Raw genomic sequence first — 18988 nt, forward strand, 5'->3', positions numbered from 1 at the left:
GGAGGAGTGAGAGAGGAGGAGAAGGGGAGATGGAGGAGGAGGAAGATGGGGGAAGGGAGTAGGAGAAGAGGAGGAGGGGGAGGGTGCGGAGGTGGAGGAGAAGTATACCCTCCCCCCCTCCTCTTTAAGAGCTGCGCTCTATACACGTTTGCAAGTCCGGTCTCAGGGCGCCGCCATCTTTCTCAGTGGGGTGCGCTCTCGGGAGCGGCCATAATCCGATTACGACGCCTTAGCAAGGCTTCGTAATCGGATTATGACTGGTCCAAGCGCACCCCAGACCGGCAAGATGGCAGCGCCCTGAAGCCGGACTTGCAAACGTGTATACTCTGTTTCACCTTATGATGTTCCGCAGGAAAGGCTACAAGCGCGAGCTCAATGCTCTGGGGCACATCTCGGCGGCAAAAGCTCTCGTGATTAAAGAGCGGCTGCCAACGCTATGAGCTCGCGCTTCTAGCCTTCGCTGCGGTACAACATAAGGTGAAACGATGTATAGTTTCGCATTAAGAATCTTCTAAATGTCTTTCTTTATTCTTTATTCTTTTTTTTTATTCTTTTCTTTGGGGGGCGGGGGGGGGGGGGGGGCAGACTAGAAAGTGTTTAAGCGATAGACGCAAAGAGCCTCTACTCTGTTGCTGCCACACTCGGAGGCACACACACTGCCAAGTGTGCAGGTGTAAATCGTCCATTGGTGACGCTGCAATTTTAGGAAGAAACAAAAATACAATGACGAGAGGAGTGCTCGAAACTTTTCACACTGTCACCAGCGCGTGAGGCGTCTCTAGCACTTTCATAAGAAACAGTGTTGTTTTCTTTTTTTTGGCTCGCGAGAGTGGGAGGTTTATCAGGTGGTGATGCGACGACTATGGGTGAGATAGGGCTAGGGGTTTGACACATGTCTGGACTGATAGACAATATAGTGCCTGTTTGGTTCATTCCTTTCTTTTTAGTCCTTTCTGTTTCGAGTAATAAAATTTAGTTGAGAGTCAGCGTTCGTCCTGTTTGCGCGTTTGCCCTGCTTCGTCCGTGTTTCTTTTTTTTTTTTAGCTGCATTACGCGTACACACTGGAGACTCGTTTAAATTGATATATATATATATATATATATATATATATATATATATATATATATATATATATATATATATATATATATATAAAGTGAGACGTACCGCTCGGCCTGCTTCTGCGGCGTGTTCTCGTTGACGCCGGTGATGCCGTTGCTGTATTCGAGCGCCTTCTGGCGCCAGTAGTGGTAGTCCCGATCCGACAGCCTCTGGCCCTTCATGGCGTCCATCATGATGATGAGGGGCGGCTGCTCCTGCGCAGGGATCGAAGGGGACTTCGTCTCACTCCAACCGCAGACAACGCTACGATTCGATTGGGCCAATCAAGCAGCGCCAAAAGTGCCTCGTCACGGCGTTCGTCACCTTTGTCAACTTGCTCACCGACTAAACTAGTCGCCGAAGCCTTCGCTGGTGCCGCTTCACTCTCAATGGCTGGCGTAAGCAGTCACGTAGTTCAGCGACAACCAATGGCGTTCTCGTCGGATGTCGCAGTATGCGTCTCGGTATACATAAACTATTGCGCCGAGTTTTGACGAACCAAGAAAGTAAAAATTAACGGGTTCTACGTATGACGATTTGGAATTTTTATATTTCATTTACGGGATACTGCAAGCCATTATTGTGGCCCAAGCGGGAGTGCATTTACTGTTTATACAGAACTAAGTATCAAAGGTTAAACGATGTAACACAAGACGGGAAAGAGAAGCAGCTAACCAAAGTGCAGCAGTATTCTCTTAAATGGCGTTTGAAGAGTCAGAGTTGATCGCGTTACAAACTTATAACTCCACTCTGTAGAGAAGATTTATCAAGACATTGTCACTGGTCAGCATCCTCCAGTTAAATGTTCGAAATGTCAGGCCACAACAGTGAACGAAGACACCATCTCTGTCTCGTCATCCCCTATTGTGATCTTGTGGATAAACGGCTCTACGTGCTCCCCAAGAAAGTTACGCTATACTAACGGACCTAAAACGACGCGCATCTCCAAAGTCTTTTACCTTCTGTACGAAGCGGCCTTGGCTGATAGCGTTTCTGGCCAGCCGAATCAGGGACGCAGTGCCGAGCCACAGGTAGGCGAACACGTTGAGGGGCGGTGGCAGACAGCGTCTCATGGCGAAATCCATGACCAGCTGATAGCGCTGGAACTTCCAGATAGCGTCCGACTCCGGTTCCAGGTCCGCCGCCGTGTTGCTGCAATCGCGAGCAAACTTCACAAAGTGCCGCGGTGTGCAGCTCGATCGTCTGCCTGTCAGTGTCACTTCAAGTAAAATTGGTGTTTTGAGCCGCAGCATATCTCGCGAAACAGTGACATGGGGCCGTGGTCGTGCAAGATGAGCATCGCGGGATGAGCAAAATGAGCACCAGCAAAGACCAAGAACATCTAAAAACACATTTTACATTTTTTATTTGGTTCGGTGCTATTTGCTATTTGGTGTCTCAGAGAAAGGGGACCGGTCTTTTACTAATAGACAATTTGCGAAATTTCTAAATGATGCATAGATTATGTGCGGCCGCAATATTAGTTGGACATGCACTGCGAGCACGCGCAGTGGACACGAGCGCTTCGTCAGCATTCGAAGCGTTCTCGGATCAAAACGCATTCCACACGAGTGCTGACGTCAGTGCTCGGCGCGAACTCGGAACCAATCACGGGCTTCCCGCTGGAAGCGATGAGACCAACTAATGGCGGCTGCGCATAATCTATGCATAATTTCGCAATTTCGGACGCGAGCTATAGGCCGCACTGCGTGGATCCACGAGTGATTACGCTTGCCTTTTAGGTGGCATTGCCTTTGCTCATAGCAAATTTAAACCACCGCTTCGCCGAACGCTCACTCAGTCTTCGCCGGAATGTAACGTTAGCTAAATCTAGCGCGGCAACCAAAGTTTCTGAATTAACCGTTATCCCACTTGAAATTTTTGAGCATAGGAAATTTTTCGAAATTTTCAATGAAAATGTGCCGGCCAACGAAGTCAACGGATACATGCAGGAAATGGATTTTGTCTGCCACCGCGAACGGGCCTCAGTTTCTCATTAAAAAATGTTTAGCCTTTCCACTTTGGTGAAGAAGGAAGACCAGCGAAGCTGTACTATGGTAGGAATCAGGTAATGGCTGGCCTCAAGTCGGCAAGCCAGAGTGGAAAGACTCGAAAGGTTTCGCCATCTATGAGAGACGGCGGCAAGCGGACAACCGGCAAACACAACACTCTGGACAGCTACCGCCATCTATGAGCGACTGCGGCAACCAGAGTTTTGTGTCGACACTTCTTCGCGGAGATGATCCTTGGGAAACTAGCCCTTAACAGCTCCGCTGTAAAACTTCCGATAACTCTTGAATCCGAAAAGCTCGGAGTACACTTAAGCACTTCTTATGAGTTGTGAATGCGAAAGCATGCAAGCCTCTCGTCCGCTCCCTTTTTCCCCTACGGCGTACTTTTCGTCGCCGATCGGCTCGCGTGCTCCCCTGGGCACGCTGACCTTGGACGCTCCGTGTTAAAGGGACCATGAAATGATTTTAAAATCGAATTTCATCCACCGCACGTCGTAAAAGGTGTGAAAAGGAACACAAAAACACAAGACTAGGGAGCCAAAAAAAATTATTTGCTATAGAACTTTTAAAAGAAAACTGGACTCTTTTGCGACTTCTTTCCTTCGAAAGCTCTGCCTTTTCACTACGATGCATACGCAGATACGGTGCACGTCAGCCGAATCCACATCGCCTATTGGGTAAGAGCCTACCTCACCAGCACTGCGATCGTAAACAATAAATAGCCGGCGAATGTTTCCTAAAAGTTTTGTTAAATAATATTCAGATCCACATTTTGTAGCATAATTAGAGATGTGTGGCGAAAATTGCCAAATTTGATAATGCTGAGAGCCAAGCGCCATCTATCGTGTGGTAAACGAAGCAACTACTGCGCGTGCGCAGTAGGGCAGGGCCAAGTTCAGAACGGTTATTTCCTTTGGTTTCCTTCCTCTCAAAACTCTGACTGACTGAACGTTTATTTTTCTACGTGTTCATCTCGCGCGTGCCGACTTCAAGCAGCAAGAAAGAAATGTACTTAAAACAAACCACGACGAACAAGAACGCTGGATCCACAAACACCCGAGAAGAGCGACAACAGCCGCGAATCCCGCTCCGACGAAGCTCTCAGAATATAGGCCTAGCAGGCACTCCGACTTGGCGCAGCGTTGCTTCGTCGAACATGGTTAAAATCGCGCACAAAGAGACGAGGACAAACGAGGAAGGAACACAGAACACAGACAGGCGGTTCTGTGTTCCTTCCTCGTTTGTCCTCGTCTCTTTGTGCGCGATTTTAACCATGTTCAACGTTTACCAACTCGCCCAACTTACTACTCTTCTACAGTTTGTTGCTTCGTCGCAAGACCGTCTGCCTACGACCGGCTGGCGTACTCAATGGAATATGCCCGCGCTACCCTTGTGGACCCTTCCGTATTATAGTTTGATCGCTGACCTCAATTTTAGGTTAAGAGGTGAGGTCAATCTCTTCCCCTTGTTTTCCGAGGCAGTGTTGACGAACACTCGTCGAAAAGGGACCCTCGTCGATCCTCTCCTTGTTTTGTGTGATATAGAGCTGAAATAAACGCTGTATGGATTACCTTCGTAGCACGGTATGTACACTTTGTTATTGGTATGCCATTTTTATTCTGACAGACTGCACGTCACTGTCGAGCTGTAACAGTTCGTGGGAGGTATACGTGCAATACCGGTCCAACCTTTCTTTGCCGAGTGTCGCGTCAGTATCGAGTTGCAATTGTAAAAGATCGGTCCCGAACCGCTTACCAACAGCGCGAATACAGCACTTCATCAAACGCGCGCGTCCGCTCCGAGTGTGAACAGGTATTTACGTGGCTCTTGCTGACAGTTCAAACGTATCTTTTTTAACGTCGGCTCGCTCCTGCATCTCCGAGACCGCGAAAAACGCCGCGGCAAATTGTTCCCATCTGCACTTCCCAACAGGCATACCGGCGTATGGGACTAGTCCCATGCTGTCGCTGTAGCGCAACGTATCTCATTGAATTTCGCTCAGCTATACACGTTTGCAAGTCCGGTCTTAGGGCTCCGCCATCTTCCTCAGTGGGGTGCGCTCTCGGGAGCGGCCATAATCCGATTACGACGCCTTAGCAAGGCTTCGTAATAGGATTATGACTGGTCCAAGCGCACCCCAGACAGGCAAGATGGCAGCGCCCTGAAGCCGGACTTGCAAACGTGTATACGATGCGGCGATGAGAGGCGCCGATTCAGAAAATACGTCGGTGACATCGGCGCAGTAAAACCCACCGGCGCACCCCAACTCGCTAACGCTCCCATCTCCTACTGCAGAGAGAACTTCCGGTTCCGGAAACATCGTACGTCACGGCTTGTTTTGCGGTCAAGAAAAAGTCGATATTTCATTAATTTTTTGTGTAGAAGTTAATAAACCGAGACGAAAACGGATGCCTGTTCGGCATTCAGTGAACATTGACGGTTTATTGTAAAAGTTATTTGGAAAAAGTAAAAAAGTCATTTCATGGTCCCTTTAACAGCGCGCTAATGGACACGCAGCGCCATGGGGTGAGCGGTCGTGGAAACTGACGATCGCAGCGGCCCAGTGGAACCGAAGGCGAAATCCATCAGCCTTACCTCGCTCCTTTCGGATCGAGGAAACTAGGTGCCGTTTTCGTGCTTCCAACTGATGACGTCACCTCGCTCCATGGGACAGTTAATGCTTTCGCATTAATAAGTTATGAAACATTGGCATCAGGTCCGGGCCCCGCTTTAGGATTACACTTGGGCGGAGACTGGGCGTTTGGCGATGCCTGGTTTATTTTGGTGCTGAGAATACGTCACGTTGGATACGTTGGATACGTTACGGCACCGACCTGAAGAGTGCGTAGAGCAGGGTGAGCAGGATGAGCTTGAGGTGGACGAAGTAGAGCACGGCGAAAATGTACGGCCACAAACCAGGGTTGGGACAGCTCTCGTCCGCGACTGCGAGCAGCGTCAAAAGGGGACGCGCACCTTCATAAGAACCTGCTTAAAATTGAATCGTTCAGAATGCAACCAAGAGTGAAAATTGTCTCGGGACCGTAATTGAAGCCGCTTACTTCTTCAGCGAGTAATAGGAGGCAAGCTCGATTGCTCACCAGTATCTTTTTCTTATGCACACCCAGGCAAGGAGTTAATAACTCGCGATCGAATCTGACTTTTTTCTGGTTTCATGGGTTTTATCTCGTGAAAGCTGTAGAAGCTGAACCACTTTTTTTGTACGAGAGGCACGTGAGCGCATCCTTGAACACACATAGCCGAGAAGTTGGACGAGTTAAGGGTGAAGTAGTCAACTCGTCGCGACTGTACTCATTTTTTGCAGGTGTTAATTGTTTGCGATATTTAACTGTCATTTACCTACTTAACAAGCTTTACAGCCATTTGTATCTCGATGGACGTTTTGTTAAAGAAACAGAATTTGGTAAATCTGTTCCATGTCTATCCTCGACGTGCATCTGTAGCGAAAAAGGAGCACTTCGCGGGCCCCGCTGAGCACGCTCTCGTTCGACGAAAACACTTTTAATTACCATGCACAATCTATTTCTACAACTCGGCCCCGTCATGTGCTACTTTTCACCCTGAGGCAAAATATGCACTTCTATAATAGAATCTGTCGTTATACGCAGATATGCACGCAAGCTATAGGATGTCCAGTTAAGACATTTGCTCAATGTACCTTTGCAAATCATCAGTCGCATCGCGAGACTCATTTTGATTCAAGAGCGATTCAACAACGAGCTTTTATTTCAAGACGTCGGCACCGAATAAAAACATGCTTCGGGATCGCTCAAGTGGGTCTTACGGTGCAAACATTAAACTCAAATATAGTGTGTGTTTTAAGGTGAAAGCCTTACTAGTCCCATTTCGCGAAAAAACGGCGTCGTTGTGCCCGAAAGATGGCCATAAAATTACGTCATCAAGCACGCGCCGCCCACGTTCACGCTCAAGTGCAAGAGCGTGATGTCACCGCCGGAGCGCCGTGTGCAAAACGTGCGCTTCGGATTTCATCTGTGCTCGTTCTGTGCTTCGTGCGATGGAATGTGAGGCGACAGCGTCTACATCTACGGCCCCGACATCGGCAGCAGCGTCCACATCCATGGCGGCTTCCGAAAGACAAACATGGCCGTAAATGACGTCCTCAATGACGTCCTCCTCGACATCATTCTAAACGCCATTCTTGACGTCGCCCTCGACGTCGTCCTTGACGTGGTCCTCGACGTCATCCTTGAAGTCGTCCTAGACGCCGTACTTGGCGTCGATCCCTAGTACGTCGTCCTAGACGTCTCGTCCTAGAGGTCGTCCTAGACGTCCTCCTAGACGCCATCCTTGACGTTGTCTTCGGTACGTGCACGGCAACACAGATGCTTCGTCACGGAAGCCGTAAGCATTTAATACGTGTAGAAACGTTACACGAAAACATTTCACCTGCGGGACTACAATGCTTTCGCCGTTTTACAAGTAAGCAGCCTTAAACGTCCTCCTGTAATTATTGTTTGTAGAAGTTTGCCTTGTGATATACGTAACCTGTCTAGGCACTTAAATAAATGCATTTCTTGGGGACTCAAGCGTCCTGTCAAGTGAGAGCAGAATACAAACATTTCGGGACATTGTTGCGAGCAAATATGTAAACCAGCAGCCAGGGATGGGCAGTATTTCAAATACAAGTATTTGAAATACGTATTTCAAATACTTTGCGTATTTTGCATTTGTATTTAATTACAAATTGGGTAATGTACTTGACGTGTGTATTTAAATACTAAAACGTGGGTATTTCAAATACAATTGTAATTAAATACAATTTTGTGGGCGAAAATACATCCCTCAAATTTATTGTCACTGTCCAGAGCAGCAAGAAAACCACGTTCTGCACCGAATGCAGTGTCTCTCAATCAAGCACCAGCGTTTAGTGGCTTTGTGATTACGGTGCTAGTCCAGGGCAAGAATAGTGACGAAATCGACGTTCACAGGCAAACTGGCTAAATAAGTGCCTCTGACAGCTTGTAATGCTTTCCAGCCTGATTTCCATCCATATTTTTGCCTGAACATTCTAAATGCGCGGGTCGTCCAGATTTTCGTAACTGGTGCGAGTTGCAACAATAAAAAAGTCTCTAGCTAGCGCTGCGCGTCTTGGTCGTCTCGGTTCTTTGTTGGTCTATACCAAAATGTAATCGACAAAAAAAGCTGCTTGAAGCTCTGTACTTTTTTTCACCTATTACGTCCAAGCTGATTACATTTTTTTTTTTTTGTGTGTGTGTGTGTGTGATTATATTTCTATTACGTTACTAGAGCCTCGCACACTAACTCCCGAGCGTGCGATGCAAAATTAAAATGAGATACCCAGAAACCCGTTGCAGGTGCCCTGAAGTCGCTGAAGCAAATTTTGAGGAATGTATTTGGAAAAGTATTTGGAGGAGACCAAATACATTTGGTTGTATTTGTATCTTGTACTTAAATGCTTTTTTAGAAATGTAATTAGATTTGTAATTAAATACATTTTGACAAAGTATTTTGTATTTGTATTTCGATGCATATTTGCATGTATTTTGCCCATCCCTGCCAGCAGCTATATTTACTGACAGCTTATGAACGCAGGGCGCGACTAATGGTTAATCTCATTCGCACACCACAGCCAATGAGATTGAGCCATTGGACAGTAATAACGCCGATGAACTAATGAGAAAGAAAGACGCGCGTACATAATAAGCCACGCTAGCTGCGTTTCTTAATTAAACCGTCACTGATTATAGTGAGGAATACTTCAAATATTAGAAGCTAAAAATATGTATTTAATTGTTTATGAGCGTAATTAATGGCCAGGGACTCACATCTGCTCAAGTAGCAGGCGTTTCTCTCTGGTTCGCTCTTGCTGTAGCATGCGGAGTTCCCTAAGAAGAAGAAAGATGCGTAAATTTCTTATTTTAAAATGTTCCTTTGACATCGATCGGTCGGGATGGCGCACAAAGACTAACTGAAACTCAAAAAATGTGCTCAAGCTCTCCTTTGAGTTTTCGAGGTTCCTTTTAACTTGGGTGAGTAGCAAGAGGAAACAATAATGATTAGGGTGCATGTGGCGGCTCAGAAACAAATCAGGCCCAAGTGTCGTAAACTTTGTCTTATCATCTTGAAATGTATACCTTCTGAGCTTCATTCTTTTTAATGTTTTATATAGGCTGGATTGTCCAGTAGCTGACTGATGTTTCATCCACAAAGGAAACAAAGGGATGACTTCATGCGATTCTTCCCGCTCGTGACGTTCTGGTTCCCCGAACGTCGGGTCATGGCGAAAGGGTACGTGGGGGACGGATCGCAAGTCGTTTGGGTCTGGGGAACAGCGTGCCCCTGGCCCGGACGCTAATCATTTCATTCCAAATGGCCCGTACGCAGGTTACGAAGGCCATTGTCAAATTATATTGTTCGGACATGACACCGACCAGTGTCACATTGCAGGCTTTATTTTTCTGTGAAAACGCCTTCCCAATTTCAGCATCCGGTTGAGCGGTACATGTTGTTTATTCTCCGCGTGCTTTGCAAGTGAGTAGGCACTTGGGCATCTTTTCGAAGACCCGTTACGACGCAGCTTCTACGAGGTGAGGTACTCTTACCTGTGCTGTTCATTACTCCGTTTCAACGTACTAACTTGGCAAATAACAATAGCTACAGCATCTACGAGCCAATCGGAACGTCGGAGCGAGGCACGTGACAACGGAGCGTCAAATGCTCTACTTCTCTGGAGAAGTGACACGTGCTTTGCATCTGCCGCTGTAATTTGCTATAGGGGCCGTGCACGCTTCTGCCCTTAGCTTAGAGGGGCTTTATCTTAGCCAAGCAAGCTGAAACGGAGTAGAAAATAATTTATAAATTGGAAGGGCAAAAGATTCAGTTGACAACCAGCCACTACCCAGGCGATAAGGTTGCATTTATCTCTCTCTAAGTTTACAAGCCTCTGTTTGTGATCTCGATGCTGAGGTGAATGTTTGTATGTTTATGTTGTCTATGCTTATGTTGTTTATGCATGTTTGTTTATGTTGATGTCGTTTACGTTTACTCGCTTATGTTGTGATATTTGTTTGGTTATGCTGCGAGATACATCATTTTAATAGATAAACGTCCACCGCCGCCACACAGTTAGCACGAGCACGACATTATCTTTTTCGCTTTTCACTTCGACAAGGCACTGACGAGCACCAAACTTTGACGCTTAGATTAATGCACTAAATTAGCATTTTCTTTCACGCCAAGTTTTTATGACATTCTCTTAATGCTAATAGAAAAAGAAAAACTTCCGGCTTTTCCACTCTGGTGAAGAAGACAAGCGAAGCTGTATTATGGTGGGAATGAAGTAATGGCCGGCCGCAAGTCTGCAATCCAGAGTGGAAAGACTGGAAAGGTTGCCGGCCATTCATGAGCTAAGGCGGCAACCAGACAACCGTCAAGCCGATTGTCTTGTTGCCGCCGTCGCTCATAGATGGCGATAGCTGTCCGGAGTGTTGTGTCGACATTTATTTGTCCACGGACACAAAACTGGAGAAACTAGCCTTTAACAGCTCCACTGTAACAAGAAAAAAACACATTGGTGTTTGTTTGTTGGCATTGTGTAGCGCTCTGTCGCTCCGTAGATTCATGGGAGCTCTCTGCGCGAGAAGAAAAGACGGCAGTGGTCATTGACTCGAAGAGTATATGTTCGGGCGCACCTTCGAGGTCGTCGATGGGCGTGAGGAAGAGCGAGAACCAGGCCTTGTGGAAGATCCTGCGGAACAGCTCCACGCTGATCGGGAAGTCCGGGTACAGGATGGCGTGGGTCACGATGCCCCCGCTGATGATCACCAGCAGCGCCATGCGCATGAAGTTGGCAAAGTCGCGCATCACCTGCGGGAGGGCCGACAAAGCAAGCTGGGTTCGTGCTATCTACGTTCGTGGTCTTGCTTCTCATTCAAATACATTAATAAATACCGTTCACACCTACATGAAAAACTGTGACATGTATGGTGTACACGTTCAAGTTATGGTCACCTGGCTATATGAAGTATTCGCGTGTCGTCATTAGCATGAGATGGGGGTAAATCAACGTATCGTCTGCAGTGGAAAAGTCTTGAAGATGTTAAAGGAATTCTGGTGAACGCTCGCCGCCGCCGCCGCCTGACAAAAGAACACACAACTATGGCAGTCAACGAATAGTCTCTACATCGATCTTCTACTTCCGCACAGCAACGTTGTGCTAATTTGCATCCTTTTTCATGTTGAAATCACAAGAGGATTGGTGGATTAAAAACCGTGAAGAGGGAAGGGTGACAAGGCGATCGTGATCGTTTTCTCTGCTGCGGAGCGCGTGCGCACCATGAGCTTGACGCGGTAGAGGAGGGGTCCCAGCTGGGGCGAGATGGGCAGGTAGATGAGCGTCTGCCGGTAGTAGAAGTAGAGCAGGCCCACGCAGATGAGCACCTTGCCGTTGTACGGGTCGCGGAACAGGCTGAGCCCGAGCAGCCGGGCCGCCGCGTACATCACGCCGAAGAAGATCGTCACGAACACCTCCACGCACTTGGAGATCAGCGGCACGTGCATGTTCGTCTGCGCCGCCAGAGGAAAAGCGTCGTTAAACATGTTTTGCCCCCCCCCCCCCCCCCCCCCCAAAAAATAATTTTAAGGCTATTGGTTTTTTTTTTTTTTTTTTTCAAAAATAAACTACCCATTACGGAACTCTCATTCTCCTCCCAAATGTAACGTTAGAGGTTACTTTATTCAATAGCTAAACGGGATTTTCTGGTATTTTTAATGGGGAAATGGCGGCCGAACGAGCTTTCCAGTGCATGCAGCTTTATGGCGCCAGTTACCAAAAACGGGCGAAAATGGGCTTCATTGTCCCATTAAAAGGTGCAGAAAATCACTTTTAACGCTTTCATATAGTTTATTCTTGCGGTTAGAAAAACACTAGTTTCTTTAAGGGGTACAGGCTGCACTTTAATTGTGCCTGACAAATTCGCCGTGCGTGGAATACGCCTCGGGTCCGGTATCGTAGGCACAAAAACTCGTACTGCAACTTCCGATGGCAATATGCACTGCATATATACAATCTGCGACGCAATTAACGCAAAAGTGACATCGACATTTTTTTTTTTATTCTTCTAAAATGTATTGGCGAGAACCAGATTCTATCACTGAGGTCAGCGCTCTGCACAAGCACTTTCCACCATACTAGTTTCCTTGATGACATTCCATTTAGTCTTAGAAGAAAAAAAAAACTATACGAAAACAACGATCGACTCTTCCCGCTAACATTGTTGAGCGTATACTCTTTTCGACACAATTAGCGCGAACATGACATCAAAACATTTTGGGATATTGCTCATCAACTGCACTAACGAACACCAAATTCTACCGCGTACATTGGTATCCACCATGAGTACATTACAGCCTGCTAATATGTTTAATGGCAGTTTCCTAGATGTAAGAAAAAAGAATGACCGTCGTTGGCTCGTTTTGGTGTTTACAGTGTCGCGCTTCTATACAACGACAAACGCCACGTCGGTGACACTTTACTCTATCGTAACGCTTTGTGTCTCGTTTTCCCGTGTCGCCCCCCTTTTGAGTTTGACGTTTTCACCAAGTTATCTTCACCCAAAGCTCATTCTACTTTAATAATAGCTGACCATACAGAAGTCACTTTTACAAATTCTCCGGCCGGCGAATTTACCAAGTTTTACTTCCCTTCCGCATAACGTAACGATTTTGCTTTTCAGATTCACGTTTTTGCTTTTGCCTACGTCTTCAATTTGCGATGTGGCGCTGAGCGTGGTAAAACATAAAACTCAGCGCCACAACGGATTTTTTTTTTTTTTTTTTTTTTTACAGCGGAGCTGTTAAGGGCTAGTTCCCCAGTATCGTGTCCGTCAGCAACAAATGATGACACCAAACTCTGGGCATCTACAGCCATCTATGAACGACGGCGGCAATCAGACAATATGCTTGCCGGTTGTCTGGTTGCCGCCGTCACTCAAAGATGGCGGCAACCTCTCCAGACTGCCCACTCTGGCTTACTGACTTGCGGTCAGCCATTACTTCATTCCCACCATAGTACAGCTTCGCTGGTCTTCCTTCTTCACCAGAGTGGAAAGGCTGAAAGATTTATTTTAAGGATTAAACATAAATTATTTTAGCCTTTTCATTGGTCGAGTTTTCTCCGCAGATTACAGCGATTGGTTCTCCCGCGTGCCTTGCGGGAAAGTAGACGCTCCAGGTTTCTTGGAGTGTGTAAGTTCAGAACCTACTTCCAATGGTCGAGGGCGTGCCATACGTACAAGGTGCAAGCGGTAGGTTCGGTCGATGGTCTCCATAGCGATGAGGAAGATCCAGAACACGGTGACGATGTCCAGGGTCATGTTCCCGCACGAAGGCCAGAGCACGGCCACGCTGAATGTGCCCAGAAACATCACGTAGAAGATCTGCACCGTCCACGAGAGACCGAATGGGTAGACAAACTTCATGTGGCGCTTATGGAGAGCAGCTGCTTCGTTTTGAATAGCCTTTTCAGCATCTCCGCAATCTCCGTCCTCCATAGATGCTTAAACGTGTCTGAGAAATGGGAACTTTTTCTACGCCTGATGTGCACCCTCGAGCCCGTTTCACATAGTGCGATTTCCTTAAAACCGCAGTGCGATTTCTGTCGTTCCAGAATTGCAACGACGTTCGTGCAGCAAAAAAAAAAAAGAAAAAGAAAAGAAGGCGACGTGAACGGCTGTTGAAACGCATGCTGTGTCCACGGGTTTTCTTTCTTTCTTTTTTAACACAAAATCAAAAATTGCAACACTTTTTTTTTCTTCACACAGCTGTTTTATGTGAAACGGCCTTCAGAATTTACGAGGTACAGCGTTCCTGTACTTTTTACAAAATGATTTGTCGACAGCAGTGCCAAATTCCGTGAACTTATTCCCCAAACGCAGAGTCTCGTCGAGCAAACAAAACATTTGTACGCAGGCTATAAACTTCTCGTTGGAGATCGCTTCAATAATCAAAAACAACCGCTGTCTTTTTTTTTTTTTTTTCTTTTTTTTTTATGCTGTGCTATGAAGACGTTCCTCTGAAGAATGATGGAGTCAAGAACAATGGGAAAAACAACCGGACTTTGGAGGAGCATCTGGTGCGGTGTCGAAACATCTTTTTTAAAAAAGAGCTTTCAAACGATAAAGTTCATCACAGACGGGGAGACGCCACCAATGCGCAATGCGGATGCACTTTTTTCAAGACGATGTTCGCAAATTCTGCGCAGTAGTCGTAACCGTCAGCTGCAAAACAGCGTTCTAGATATCTGTATTAGGTAGGATGCTCTCTATAGTGAAGTCGACGTATCAAACAAACCTTTATCATAACGCTATTGTGAATATCTAGTAGCAAAGGTAGAACGTTGCATGAACAAATAAAACTTTATTTATAGGTAGGAAAGATTAAATGTTGCATCATTATAAAAAAGGTCGTGTAGTAAAATACATTTGCAAAAAAGTAGTTTTCTTAGCTTGTGTCACTGCCACAGGTATGAAATCACAGGTTAGAGAAAGTACAGTTCTACAGTAAGTAATCTCTTTTGTGAACTAATAACCTCCTCTCGAGTAAACTAAGCGTACTCGAGAGGAGTTGTAACGCGGTATAAATCAACGTTTATCCGAGCCCGGCAACGCGCCACGGTGTTCCGGAGCGCGCCGCCGCACGACGATGGCACGGCACCTGGTACACCCAGAACTTGGTGATGGGAGCGTTCCACATGAGGTAGACCATCTTCCAGAGCGGAGGATTGAGCTGGATGAAGATGCCCTCTTGCGCTCCCGTGCCTACCGTGTCGTAGCGGTCGTACTTCCTGCGGAAGAAGCGGCGCGACCCTTCTGTGCGGTCGCTTCCTTTTACCCATACGATTTGCACTTCCGTGATATGTTCAGACGCAGTAAACATTTCCAGTTTGTAGCAATCTTTCTGGAGACCTTTTAAGGTCAGTTTCTGTTACCCTAGTGTACAATCAACGTTGTTGTTCTTTTTGTTGTTTTGTTGTTGTTGTTTTTTCTTGCGTGGCCAGTTGCTCTAGCGCGTGAAAACAGCTGGGAAAATTTAGTTAACACGACATAGTCAGTGACGACTTAAGAAATACAGGGGGTGGCGAATCCCGAGCATTTATTATCGCCCAGCAGCCAATGAAGTTGCGGCCTTAGTCAATAAGAACTCCGAACAGCAAATTACGATATAAGATTTGTGATTGTTAATAACTCACGCCCTGCAGCAAAGGCGGCGAAGCTTTCTATTGGTGTTTCAGTGATTCCCTTTCAATCGGCGCTTTACTGATTCGTGTTCAATCTGTGTCACGCACTCGATCGAGGTAGATAATGTAGCAAAAAAAAAAAAGTTATACAAGCTCGATCATACCGACAAAGATATGGTAAGCACGGAATGTGTGAGGTGCCTTCCAGGAGAGAAGAGAAGGGCGTCTGAACGGGCACTGCCTACCAAAGATACGCTCTCATTTCTGACACGCGACGTGCGATGGAGCAGCATGACAGGAAAAGTCGCGAAGCCTTGCCTTCGCGGCTAGACCTTCGCGCGCTGCGCAGATGAGTTCGCCTTTTGCGTGCTCCGACCACCGACCCCGGATAGCTTGGTCGGCAAAGCAGTTGGCTCCAGAGTCTCGAGTTCATATCCTGCCGGGGGACCGAAGTCGTTTACATGGTTCCCTATGGGGCCTTTGGGGCCGGTTTTACAGCGAAGCTGTTTATGGCTAGGGTTCCGTGGACTTTTCATGTGCATCAACAAAATCTCGCAACGCCCTCTCTTTGTCGTCGCTCCAAGCGCTTGCGTGCCTCGTTTGCTGCCGCTCTCCCGGGGTGGCGGCCCCGTCGCGCGTGTCTGCTTTCCGCCGGTTGCCTGTCCCGTCGCGCGTGTCAACGAGAATGTCAGCGGCGGCGGCGGGCTGCAAACGCGACCGATGAACATCGTGCACAAAGCGCCAAGCGCATGCGGCAAACCAGACAAGATGACGAACGTCGCGGAGCGGAGCACGCATCAAAAAGACGCAGGTATCATGCTGCTAAATTGGACAACTTTAATGGAGCATACGCTAGCTTCAAAAGGGACTTTCTGGGCAGACAGCTTGGGTGTAGTAGTAGGGTGTGTGATCGGCTGTGGTTCGACAACGACTTAACCACATCGGCAATGTACGGAATCCTGCAAAGCGGACTCGTGCGCTGCAAACGTTGTCGGTGACAACTTGCACTTGATCAATTACCACCGGTCAAGAAAATAAATGTGTTCGTGCCTTTGTTCAAAATTATGTGTCATGTCTGTGCCGTCTGCTGGTCATCCACCTTCAGAGTGCACAGGCCTTGCTATTTACGTAGTGGTAATTAAGCCGCAACCGATGACGAGCAAGCGCTCCAAAAAAGATAGATCCACGATTACTTACACGTTCTCGGTGACGTTTCTGGAGAAGCTGTAATCCTTCTCACATTCTTCGTCTGTGAAAAAGAAAAGAAGCAGATAATAGAGAGTTTTAGTAGATCGTTCCGATAACTCCGATAAAGGTACCCGATAACGATGCAAGGCATACGCAAACGCGTCGGCGGGGCATCGGGTGTCGTTATAGGCGGAGATACCAGAATGATTCACGAAAACTCTATACGCTCAGACTGATAACGGAGGGCGGTAGCTTTAGAGCTAAATTATCTCCGGTTAATGCAGACGCCTTGGGAAGATCATAAAACGAACGCTCGGTTGCTCTTTTATCGTCCTGATCTTGCAGTATCTAAGCTTGCCGTCAAAATAAGCGTCTTAATATGTTTGAACGGGAACTCGGTCTCGACTGCGCATCTTGCTTGTGTAGGGTGTGTAGGTGTCTGTTTGTGATTTTTATTATAATCTACCGCCTCGCAACCCAACTCGGATAAATCTGGCCAAATATGTTTTTCTAGTTTTATTACTTTTATTTTAAGTGAGAAAAAAAAAGTAGCTGCAGCAACCCAGCTGTTTGTTTCAAGTACGAGACGACAAGTGTGCGACGAAACGTCCAACGGTTCATCCGACGCGTCCGAAACATGGCCGAATTCGTCCAGCCACCGGCAACGATAGCGCCACCTGCGTTCCAGCCACCGGCGTTAAAGATGTGAAACGGAGTACAGCCGCAGTAATTTCCTTTCCTACAGTCATTAGAATGTTGACAAACCAAATGTGACGCCATCGAATATCGCATGAAGCTCCGTAAATATTTAGTTCCGTAACCGATATAATACATTTAAAGCGCAATAAACAACTTTTCTTCTTTTTTCTTTTTCGTTAGATCGTAGAGAAGTAGCGTGAACAAGTGCCGAACGAAGGGCTTAGACTGAACTCGCAAGACATTCAAGAAGTGACTGAATTTCAAAGGACCTAAAGACTTCGAGTAACACCGACGTCCCACGGGCCGGCTTTGGTAGCCCTAGCCGAGCTAGCACCGCAAACTCTCTTACCTCTAAAGTAGAGTTATGTGGACTTACCGTCTCCGTAATCCATTTGATGGGGATCACTCTTGAATCGCACCCAGAGGTACATAGGCAGGACCGTGAACGCACAGAGGATGATCTGAAGCAAAGTGCGCGCACACAATAACCTCAGACCTCGAGGTCACAAAAAGCACACTCGGAGCATACTAGCAAGCTCAGAACACAAGCAAAGCAACTTCAGAGCGTGAACAGACAAGAAAAAAAAAAAAAAAACACGCTGAGAAGGAGCGCACACACGAGATGCACACTCGAAGCACAAACTGAGCACATCTCAAAAGTGCGCTGAGAACATACTCAGGGCTTGTCAGAACACACAGAGAGCACAAACGTATACGCAATTTGCACGAGCAGAGCACGAACACACAGAATGCACAGGTGAAGAACAGCACACACGAAAAGCACACTCGAAGCAGAAGGCACACAAAAAGCAACCTCAACACCCCCTCCCCCCTCCCCCAAGGAAAAAGAAATACGCTCGCAGCACGCTCAAAATATATATTTGGAGCACAACTGGAGCACACCAAGAGCACAACTGGGATACAAGCGGAGCGCACTGGGAGCGCATGTAAAGCAGGCGGGTAAGCTTAAGGCATACGTATGCATGGGTACCTTGAGCCAGAGCGGGACGCTGAGCACCCCCCAGGTGATGTCGCGGACGCTGATCCGTCCGAGGAACTGGTTCGTGAGCCACTTCTGGCAGCACGGGTGCGCCAGGAAGGTGCGGTTCTCGGCCTCGGCCGCGATGTCCACGGCCGTCTTGTGCTTCCAGTCCACGCTCTGCACGCTCAGGATGTCGTACGCGCGGCACGTGGAGTCACGGTAGCACAGGTCCAGCACGCCCGTGGCCAGAGCCGCAAATTGCCTGCCGGGGGACAACAGATCTGTTTTGCGCCTCCAAGTGTCTTTCGAGAAAGCTAGCGTCGCGGAGGAGTAGATGATGAAACTGGTATTTAAGGAAAAGGACCGAAGAACGAGTGGGAAGGAGAAAATATTGGTGTATGTTCACACAACCTGAACTCAGTCTGCCTCAACGGGCGACTTGTCTGTCAGCTGTAGTTGAGTAATCTAACCAGTGCACTACAGCTGCTAGCCTGGGGTCTTTAACGTGCACCACGCAGTAGCGATACACGACCACATGCCGGTACGATGCTCATCCAGATCGAAACGGGCATGGGTGGGGATCGAACACAGGACCCCTGAATTCTACAGCGCGAGCTTTCGCTTTAAGTGGGAAGAAAGCAGCTATGCAGAGAATAAGTTCGTCTCCTTCTTGCGCAGGAGCGGCAGTGACGTCAGAAAGATGCCGAGCTCTGATTGGCTCTGACTGGAAGGATAGTGGGCAGACTTCAAAGCAAGCGGCCTCGAGGTCT

The 18988-nt window shown here is 47.4% G+C and overlaps 1 protein-coding gene across 1 annotated transcript in view; it reads right to left on the reverse strand.

The window, feature by feature from the left end:
• Positions 1–18454, reverse strand: part of LOC115328408 (protein ced-11-like) — a 68432-nt gene extending 49978 nt beyond the window's left edge. Inside the window, exons 1-9 of the mRNA XM_040205778.2 lie at positions 18228–18454; positions 17613–17697; positions 13407–13550; positions 11449–11679; positions 10806–10980; positions 8940–8999; positions 5949–6057; positions 2062–2254; positions 1169–1317 (exon numbers count right to left, since the gene is read on the reverse strand). Of these exons, the coding sequence (XP_040061712.1) occupies positions 1169–1317; positions 2062–2254; positions 5949–6057; positions 8940–8999; positions 10806–10980; positions 11449–11679; positions 13407–13538 (1049 nt within the window). The 5' untranslated portion in view covers positions 13539–13550; positions 17613–17697; positions 18228–18454. The remainder of the gene's footprint in view (positions 1–1168; positions 1318–2061; positions 2255–5948; positions 6058–8939; positions 9000–10805; positions 10981–11448; positions 11680–13406; positions 13551–17612; positions 17698–18227) is intronic.
• Between the last annotated feature and the right edge of the window lie 534 nt (positions 18455–18988).

Source organism: Ixodes scapularis, unplaced genomic scaffold (genome assembly GCF_016920785.2).
Source record: "Ixodes scapularis isolate PalLabHiFi unplaced genomic scaffold, ASM1692078v2 PGA_scaffold3__209_contigs__length_174095766, whole genome shotgun sequence".
In the NCBI taxonomy this organism is placed as follows: Eukaryota; Metazoa; Arthropoda; class Arachnida; order Ixodida; family Ixodidae; genus Ixodes; species Ixodes scapularis.